This window comes from Strix uralensis, chromosome 2, assembly GCF_047716275.1.
Source record: "Strix uralensis isolate ZFMK-TIS-50842 chromosome 2, bStrUra1, whole genome shotgun sequence".
Classification (NCBI taxonomy): domain Eukaryota; kingdom Metazoa; phylum Chordata; class Aves; order Strigiformes; family Strigidae; genus Strix; species Strix uralensis.
Window position 1 is genome coordinate 134683440 of NC_133973.1, and position 9584 is coordinate 134693023.

Genomic DNA, 9584 nt, shown 5'->3' on the forward strand with positions numbered 1-9584 from the left:
GGGAAGGGCGGGGAGAGGGGACAGGGCCTGGCCTGGGGGGCCTGCAGCCCCCCTCTTGGGCTCCTGGCTCCACCCCCGTCATCGAGCCCCCGGGGGTTTCTCTCTGTCCCCTGCAGTTGGGGGGCTGGGGTCCTGCCTAGCACCCAGGTCTCCCCCCAGCCCCAGGGGGGGGCTTTGCCCACCTCCTGTGCCCCCCGCCCCTGCACAGCTCTGCCAACACCCCCCCCCCGCCCCGCGCACCCCTGGGGCTGGCCACGAAACGGGGGGTGCCACAGCGTGACCCCCCCTGCTGATGCGGTCTGGGCATGCTGCTGCCACCAGCCCCGGGAAACTGTCCCCAAAAAGCACCGGGCTCGGGGGTGCCCCCCCCTGTTTCTGCCACGGGACAAACCCCAGGAGCAGTTTCACCCCCTCCATGGGGACCCCTCGAGCAGGATCCGGGGCGCCGGCATCGCTCTGAGGGATGCTCTGGATGGGGGGGGGCTGGAGTAGACCCCAGGTACAGCCCCCCCCACGCGCTGCCCCCAGCCCAGGCAGCCACAGGAACCCCCCGGGACACCCTGCACCCACAATAAGTCTTTATTCCTTTGGGGACCAGCGAAAAGCTGGGCAGGGACACCCCCAAAATCAGCCCTGCCACTGCGTGTCCGCCCCCTGCGTCCCCATCGGCACCAAGCCCCATTCCCCATTCTGCTGAAGGCCTCATCCGGGCTCCGCGGGTCCCCGTGGGGACACACCGTCCCCGTGTCCCCAGCCCCCCCATCCCGCTGCTGTCGCCGTCAAGCCGGTGGGTCCCGGTCGCGACCCCGTTTCCTCACTGTGGCTCGGTGGCCTCGTGGCTCATGGGCGACCGGCCGCTGCCAGGGCCGTGGCTGCCAGGAGGAGCCCCCAGAATCACGGGGCGTCCCTGGGGACGCTCCTGCCTGGGGGTGTCACAGAGGAGGAGTCAGGGGCAGCCGGGGGTGAGGGGGGTCTGGCTGGGGGCTGCCCGCCCCGGCTGCAGCAGGTCTCTGGGCTCACCTGCGCTGAAGACACACGCCCGGCTCTGGCATCTCTTCTCTGCCGAAACAACCAACCGTCCGCACGGGCCCCGCGCTGCTCCTCCCCGTGCCGTGCCATGTTGTACCACGCCATGCTGTGCTGTCCTGCGCCGTCCTCCGCATGCCATGCTGTGCCGTGCCACGTTACGCCCTGACATGCCGTGTCATATCACGCCATGCTGTGTTGCACCATGCCATGCCATTCAGTGCCATGCCGTGCTGCGCCGTGCCGTGCCATGCTGTGCCGTGCCGTGCCGTGCCACGCTTCGCTGCCAATCGCCCCCACTGCAAACCCCGGGGCAGAGCGGCCGGGAGACGTGCAAGGACGCACGCCCGAAGGCAAACTCCCCCCGTCCCCCTCCCCACGAGCAAGAACCCCCTTTCCCGGCAGAGCTGGTGGGAAGGGGCCACCCCCCCGTCCCCCCCCACCCCGCAGCGGGGGCGTCACCTTTCACCAGCTCGCAGTTGTAGGTGCTGCGCGCGTCCTGGGAGCGGAGCTGGATGAGGGCTCTGTTCCCATTGCGGGCGACGTCGGTGACCTCGAAGCTCTCGAAGGGCGGGATGAGGACCTCCTCCTCCCCGGGGAAGGAGGAGAAGTTGCTGATGCGGGCGCCGTAGCAGGTCTCCACCAAGAAGATGGTGTCCTGGCCAAAGAGCTGGCTGGTCTTGTTCTGGAGGGAGGTGGAGGTGAAGCGGCCGAAGCGGACGGGCTGGTGCTGCTGGGCAGTGAAGTGGACGCCCTGGACGCCCCGGTAGATGTGGTGGCAGCGGCGGGGCTGGGCGTCGTGCAGGACACACAGGGCCTCAGTCAGGAGGAAATGCAGCGTCTTGAAGCAGAAGGCGCCCAGATATTTCTCGCGGGAGCGCCCGGCCTCGCGCACGGCCGCGTTGAACTCCCGGTACAGGGGTTCCTGCAGCGTGTACGCCAGGAGGGCGACCGCGTGCTCTGGCCGCAGCGCCGGCGGCTGGGGGACGTGGCCCTGCCGGTTCCGCCGTTTGGCGGCGGCGAGGGTCCAGGCCTCAGCATAGACGCAGTTGCGGGCGAACTCGCTGCGGTTGAGCTCCTCCAGCTCCTCCTCCATCATGCGGCCGCAGCTCCGGTACTGGTCGTCGAAGGAGTCGGGGGCCATGTCCAGTGCCACCTCCTGGAGGGGGTCAAGATCTCGCCAGCGTGGGGGGGTGCCGGCTCTGACCTGGAGCCGGGGGAGTTTGAAGAAGCTTCAGCCACCGCTGTAGCCCTTCCCCTGCTACCAACAACCCCTCCACACCCACAAACCCAACACCCCCCCCCCCCCCCCCCGCCCTGAGCAGGAAACCCCCGGGGGATAAATTGCAGGGTGCAAGATCCCGCCAGGGGCTCGGCCCTTTCCTGCAGGACCTGAGGCCAGATCCGGCCCCGCTGACCTGCGATGCGGAGCTGGCACTGACCCCCCACCCCCCTGCCGTCACGCTGCTGAGGACGGGGCAGGTTGTGGCATGGGTGGTGCTGACGGGGGGGCATCCCCATGGGGCCGGGCCCCCACCCGCAGCCCCCGGGCTCTGGAGGGGGTCAGGAGGCAGGGTGCAGGCAGGCACAGTCCCTGCCTGCTCTGGCAGGAGCAGCTCTGGGCCAAGCAAATGTCCCCGTCGTGGTGCTTAGGGACGCGGGGCCGGACAGAGGTGACAAAGCCCAGGGGAGCTTGGAGCCAGGACCTGGGGGAGACCCAGCAGAGGAGGGGGGGGCCAGCAAGGGACCCAAAGGGGAGGTTTGGCAAAGGGATGGGGAGAAGGCACATCAAGGGCTGGGTGGAAGAACCACGGCACCAGGGATGGAGAAAAGATAATTTTAATTTTTTCATGTTTTAAGATGGTGTCACCCCTGTCTGGTTCCCAGCCCTACACCCCCGTCTGCTGTCTCCAGGGTGCCCGTTGCTCCTCTGGGAACAGCGTTGTCACCTCGGGGGCTTGCGGAACCAGCAGCAGCAGCAGGACTGTAAGCACCATTCCAGCAGGCCTTGAGACACCTCCAGAGCCGGGCACTTCTGTCCGGTGCCATGTTGTTCCTGCTGATCTTGTCCCCATCCACAGCCTCGTCTGTGTCCAGGAGCCCCCGTGGCAGCTCCACTCTCTGCCCATTGAGCCACATTTTGGCTCCTGGCCGCAGCAGCTTCGCCTCCACCTCCATGCAGGTGGGGGGCTGGAGGCGCTCCTTGGGGAGGGTGCCATCGCCGCCCGCTGTTGCGACCAGCCCCTGATTGTCCTCGGGGTACTGGGTGTGTCCCGAGCTCTCTTGTGCCACCAGCTCCTCCATGGCAGCAATCCCACACTCCGGGATGCAGAAGCAGCTGTCCCCTGATGAAATGGAGCCACTCGTCGAGGAGTGTATCCAATGCGGCTGATACAAGCGCTGCCTGGGCAGGTCACAGAAGAAGCTGTCCAAGGAAACGGAGCTGGACATCAAGGGGGGGCTCGAGGAGTACATCCTCCTGGGTAGCCGCTGCCACAGGTCGCCCGTGCTTGGTGCCTTCGCGATGGCACTGCAGAGGAGCAGAGGGAAGTGAACCTGCTGCACCCCGCCGACCCCTCCGGCAGGACGGGCAGGGCACGGGCTGAGGGGCTGGGGCAGGCTCTGGGGGTCTCCCCCGGCACTCACCATGTCTCCAGGGTCGGTGCAGGCTCCTTCATTCCTCTCTTTGTTGGTGGAGAAGCCGCCCAGGAAGGAGTTTGCTCAGGCCTGCCGTGGGGTGTCGGCTGTTTGCAGGGTGCTTGGGGCCGCGACCGCTCAGCACTTGGCTTCTGCATCTGGGCTTTCGCTCTCCTTCTGCAACGTTTCTCCTTTTTCCTCATCCCCTGCAGGACCCCAAGAGCTGGGTGAGACGGGAGCAGCTCTCAGGCCCACACCACAGCCCCCACCACCACCCAACAGCATCCCACCCCCCGGCACAGTGCGGTGCAGCGTCACCTACACAGAAGCTCTTGGCCGTCGACGTAGCATTGCTCAGGACGAGCAGCACGTTGAGCATCAGTAGCGGGAGCCTCTGGGCCAGGGTGGGCCCGTTGCCACGCGCCATGACTGTGGGCCCAGTGTGGCTGCGGCCTTTTATACTGGGGCAGGCGGGCGGAGCCCCCTTTGTGACATCACAGGGCGGGCAGAGCCCCCTTTGTGACACCCGGCAGCCCCCCCTGCCACGTCCTTCCCCCTGCGAGGGGCTCAGGAGGGGCTGGGGTGTCCCCCTCGAAATCAGGGACCCCTGTGTCGGCACGGCGCGGCGCGGCACGCTTGGAGGCTCAGAGCCAAACCGCTCGGGTCCCCGGGGCCAACGTAGCTGCGAGACCCCGTAGCTGAGGCCAGGCCCCGGCGCGTTGGGACGTGGCGCTTTCTGCCTGCCTGCGTGTAACGCCCGAGATCCACGTAGGAACCTTCACGGGACCATCTTTGTGTCCCGTCCCAATGGGGGGGTAGCGAGTAGCGGGGCGTTGCCCGCCGATCCCTCTGTGCTTCCATACTTGCCATTTACTGATCAGCACTGGCCAAAGGAACGACCGCATCCGCTCCGGCTGAGGGACCTCTGACTCTTGTGCCACAGCGACGGCGGCTCTTTTTCTGCCGCAAACTGAGGTTTGGGTGTTGAGTGCTGAGAGCTTGGATTTGTGAGCCCAAAGTCTCAAGAAAAGGGGGGAGCGCATGCCTGCTAGCCGATGGCTGCCAGCAGTTGGTGCTCATTGCTGTGAGGGGCCTCGGACAGGATTGTGCCCAAGGACGTCATTTTTGCAGCTCTGATGGGTCTTGATACTGGGACTGGTGTCCCGATACACGGAATGGGGTCCTGATACTGGGGCTGGGGCCTTGATACTGGGGCCTGGGGTCTCCATACTGGGCCTGGAGTTCTGTCACTGGGTCTGGAGTCCCGATAGTGGGGCTGGGGTCTTGCTACTTGGGTGGGGCCCGATCCTGGTGCTGGGGAGCACCCACCAGAGGCAGGGGGTGGCAGCTGGATTGTGGGGCTGGATTTGGGGGTGGGGGTACAGATTTTAGGGGGGGCTAGATGCTGGACTCGGGGGGGGGATCCTGGACTGGGGGTGGGTGCTGGGCTCAGGGAGCCCCCCCCCCCCTTCCTCCCTAGCCTGCCGTGAGCTCTGGGCTGGGGTATCCCTGCAGCCCCCTCCAGCACAGCGGGGATCAGCCCCTCTGCCTGCCGCCCTGTATTAAATTTAATAAGTTGCTTTAAATTGTACTAAGTTGTAGTAAGTTGTATTAACTTGTAGCGGCCAAAATAATTCACACATCACAATGTTCTTTCTTTCTGCAGGGCAGGGGCTGTTTATTTTCTTTAATATCTCTTTTTCTCTCTTCTTACAGTAATACATACTCATACAATAATACATACTTTTGCTCTCATCCAAGCTCTTACTTCATAATACGCAAATCAGCACCTAGACAGTCATCAATACTCTTACCCCACAGACAGTTCCACACCACGCAGGCAGTCTCGGTGCTGCCATCTTCTTCACACTAGCACGGCTTTGTATCTCTCTTCCAAGGCCTGCTTCTCCTCCAAGCCTTGCTGCTTCTCCAGGCCTCTGCGGGCCTACGCAGATCCACCTTCACCGAGCTCTCTGGCTGAGCTCCCCAAAAGCTGACCTCTCTCCCCAAGCTGACCAACCAAAGTCCATTTGGCTAAGTATTGACTCTCCCACAGCTGTGCAGGGCTGACAGGCCAATGCCAACTTGCCTCTTAATCATTTACCAGTAAGACATAATTTGACTCTTAACAATAGAATCTCCCACAGCTGCACAGAGATGACACTCCCCCTCCCCCCCCCCCCCCCCCCCCCAAGCCGGAGTGAGGGGCTCTGAGCCCCAACGAACTCACTGCAATGATGGGGGCGGCAGGTGGGGACCCCCCAGCGCAGGGTGGGGGCTGGCCCTCACTTGTCCCCCCCTCAGTGCCCCCTGTGGGGTCCCACCCGTGACCCTGCCCAGCCAGAGCGGCCATGGAACCCTGCAAGGGCTGCCCAGGGGGAGCACTGGGGGTACTGGGACACTGGGGGCACTTGGAGTACTGAGGACACTGGGGGCACTGAGAGTATTGAGGGCACTGGGAGGACTGGGGGACACTGGCAGCATAGGGGACACTGGGAGAATTGGGGGCACTGAGGGTACTGGGGGGCACTGGGAGTACTGGGGGACACTGGGAGCACTGGGAGTATTGGGGCTGTACTGGGTCTGGCTGATCCGGAATTGGTTTTCCCCTCTCTCAGCCCTCATGGTGCTGTGTTTCATGTTGGGCGCTGGCAGGGTGTTGATAGCACCCTGGTGGTGTGGCTACTGCTGAGTGGTGCTTACACAGCACCAAGGATCTTTCTGACATTTCCCCCCCTGGGTGGGACGGGGTGGGCAAGATCTTGGGAGGGGACACAACCAGGACAGCTGACCCCAACTGACCAAAGGGATATTCCAGACCATCTGACGTCTGCTCAGTATAAAGCTGGGAGAAAGGAGGAAGGGGGGGGGGGGTGGGGGGGGTGTCACCCTTGGTCCTCCGAGGCAACCCCTACGTGTATGGGAGCCCTGCTTCCTGAGAAGGCCCGACATCGCCTGTTCATGGGAAGTAGAGAATAAATCTGTTTTCTTTTTTGCTTCCGTGTGCGGATCTTTGCTTCGCTTTGCTTGTACTAAAACTGCTTTTGTTTTACCCACAAGTGTTGGGGTTTTTTCCTGCCTTATTTTCTTTCCCCTCTTTGGCCTGTTGAGAAAAAAGGGGGAAGGGGGGGGAAGTGACAGAGCGACTTGGTGGGTACCTGGCATTTAGCACTGGGGGGCACTTGGAGTACTGAGGACACTGGGGGCACTGAGGGTACTGGGGGGCACTGGGAGTATTGGGGGCACTGAGGGTACTGGCTGTGAGAGATGAGAAACCAGGACTGCGAGAAACTGAGGAAAACAGCCTGAGAAAGCAAAAGTTGAGGCTGATCGAAGAAATGCCTCAAACCCTGGCAAGACAAAACTCTGAGTGACGGGTGGATGGTGGGAGGTGGAAGCTGATCAGGCTGCCCCAGTAACACAGGGTGCAGCCGGAGGAGGGAGCCCTGTGGAGACAGGACGGCTCTGCTCTGGGGCACCTGGCCAGATTTCAAGGGGCATCTGTCCAGTGAATGCCCTTTGCTTCGTTATCCCCCACATGCATGTTAAAGCCCTAACGAGGGCTAACATGATCATGCTAATTACATCACCCCAGGAAACACCTGACCCCTCCCATACATGGGATACGTAGGGATGTGGGTCGGCCTAGGGGACGGACCCAAGGGCAGTGGGTATAAATCAAGGGGGGGGGGAAGAAAGGGGGGGCCTGGAGAGTGCAGTGAAGGGAAGAGGACGGCTGCAAGCGAAGAAGACGGCTGCCTCCTGGAACCCGCTGGTGGGATCAGCGCAGAAGCCCAGACCCATGAACCCCACCCCATTCCCTCTATCTCCCTCTTTTCCCTTTCCCATTAAGCAGTGCAAGGCGTATTGTATTGCTTGCCACAACTTGCTATATACTTAGCCAATTATCATGTGTTCAATTAGTACATTGTGGGTAGTTAATAAGTGTTTGGACTTGGAGAATTGTTGTCCGCTCCGTTGGGGATTTGTGAATCTGAGTCACTCGTCTCCCTCATCTGAGCGGGACGTGACACAGTATCACAGCTCCAGCCCCAGTATTGAGACCCCAATTCCAATATTGGAACTCCAGCCCAGTTTAAGGACCCAGCTCCCAGTATCAGCCCTCCAGCTCCAGTATCGAGCTTCAACACACATATTGGGATGCCAGTCCCAGTATCTGGCTCCCAGCCCCAGTATCAAGACCCCAGCCCCAGTATCAGGACCCCATTCCGTGTATCGGGACACCAGTCCCAGTATCAAGACCCATCAGAGCTGCAAAAATGACGTCCTTGGGCACAATCCTGTCCGAGGCCCCTCACAGCAATGAGCACCAACTGCTGGCAGCCATCGGCTAGCAGGCATGCGCTCCCCCCTTTTCTTGAGACTTTGGGCTCACAAATCCAAGCTCTCAGCACTCAACACCCAAACCTCAGTTTGCAGCAGAAAAAGAGCCGCCGTCGCTGTGGCACAAGAGTCAGAGGTCCCTCAGCCGGAGCGGATGCGGTCGTTCCTTTGGCCAGTGCTGATCAGTAAATGGCAAGTATGGAAGCACAGAGGGATCGGCGGGCAACGCCCCGCTACTCGCTACCCCCCCATTGGGACGGGACACAAAGATGGTCCCGTGAAGGTTCCTACGTGGATCTCGGGCGTTACACGCAGGCAGGCAGAAAGCGCCACGTCCCAACGCGCCGGGGCCTGGCCTCAGCTACGGGGTCTCGCAGCTACGTTGGCCCCGGGGACCCGAGCGGTTTGGCTCTGAGCCTCCAAGCGTGCCGCACCGCGCCGTGCCGACACAGGGGTCCCTGATTTCGAGGGGGACACCCCAGCCCCTCCTGAGCCCCTCGCAGGGGGAAGGACGTGGCAGGGGGGGCTGCCGGGTGTCACAAAGGGGGCTCTGCCCGCCCTGTGATGTCACAAAGGGGGCTCCGCCCGCCTGCCCCAGTATAAAAGGCCGCAGCCACACTGGGCCCACAGTCATGGCGCGTGGCAACGGGCCCACCCTGGCCCAGAGGCTCCCGCTACTGATGCTCAACGTGCTGCTCGTCCTGAGCAATGCTACGTCGACGGCCAAGAGCTTCTGTGTAGGTGACGCTGCACCGCACTGTGCCGGGGGGTGGGATGCTGTTGGGTGGTGGTGGGGGCTGTGGTGTGGGCCTGAGAGCTGCTCCCGTCTCACCCAGCTCTTGGGGTCCTGCAGGGGATGAGGAAAAAGGAGAAACGTTGCAGAAGGAGAGCGAAAGCCCAGATGCAGAAGCCAAGTGCTGAGCGGTCGCGGCCCCAAGCACCCTGCAAACAGCCGACACCCCACGGCAGGCCTGAGCAAACTCCTTCCTGGGCGGCTTCTCCACCAACAAAGAGAGGAATGAAGGAGCCTGCACTGACCCTGGAGACATGGTGAGTGCCGGGGGAGACCCCCAGAGCCTGCCCCAGCCCCTCAGCCCGTGCCCTGCCCGTCCTGCCGGAGGGGTCGGCGGGGTGCAGCAGGTTCACTTCCCTCTGCTCCTCTGCAGTGCCATCGCGAAGGCACCAAGCACGGGCGACCTGTGGCAGCGGCTACCCAGGAGGATGTACTCCTCGAGCCCCCCCTTGATGTCCAGCTCCGTTTCCTTGGACAGCTTCTTCTGTGACCTGCCCAGGCAGCGCTTGTATCAGCCGCATTGGATACACTCCTCGACGAGTGGCTCCATTTCATCAGGGGACAGCTGCTTCTGCATCCCGGAGTGTGGGATTGCTGCCATGGAGGAGCTGGTGGCACAAGAGAGCTCGGGACACACCCAGTACCCCGAGGACAATCAGGGGCTGGTCGCAACAGCGGGCGGCGATGGCACCCTCCCCAAGGAGCGCCTCCAGCCCCCCACCTGCATGGAGGTGGAGGCGAAGCTGCTGCGGCCAGGAGCCAAAATGTGGCTCAATGGGCAGAG

The 9584-nt window shown here is 62.7% G+C and overlaps 3 protein-coding genes across 3 annotated transcripts in view; all 3 read right to left on the reverse strand.

The window, feature by feature from the left end:
- Window positions 1-9584, reverse strand: part of LOC141939867 (nuclear pore complex protein Nup98-Nup96-like) — a 35155-nt gene that overhangs the window by 10885 nt on the left and 14686 nt on the right. The window lies entirely within an intron of this gene.
- LOC141939866 (erythroblast NAD(P)(+)--arginine ADP-ribosyltransferase-like) lies at window positions 895-2170 on the reverse strand. The gene is made up of 3 exons (XM_074860455.1): window positions 1489-2170; window positions 1021-1059; window positions 895-923 (listed from the first exon to the last, which is right to left on the reverse strand). Exons 1-3 carry the CDS (start codon window positions 2168-2170, stop codon window positions 895-897), a joined length of 750 nt encoding a protein of 249 aa, XP_074716556.1.
- LOC141939865 (uncharacterized) lies at window positions 2865-5654 on the reverse strand. Its single transcript, XM_074860454.1, has 3 exons — window positions 5478-5654; window positions 3673-3869; window positions 2865-3556 (listed from the first exon to the last, which is right to left on the reverse strand). Exons 1-3 carry the CDS (start codon window positions 5520-5522, stop codon window positions 2893-2895), a joined length of 906 nt encoding a protein of 301 aa, XP_074716555.1. The 5' UTR covers window positions 5523-5654; the 3' UTR covers window positions 2865-2892.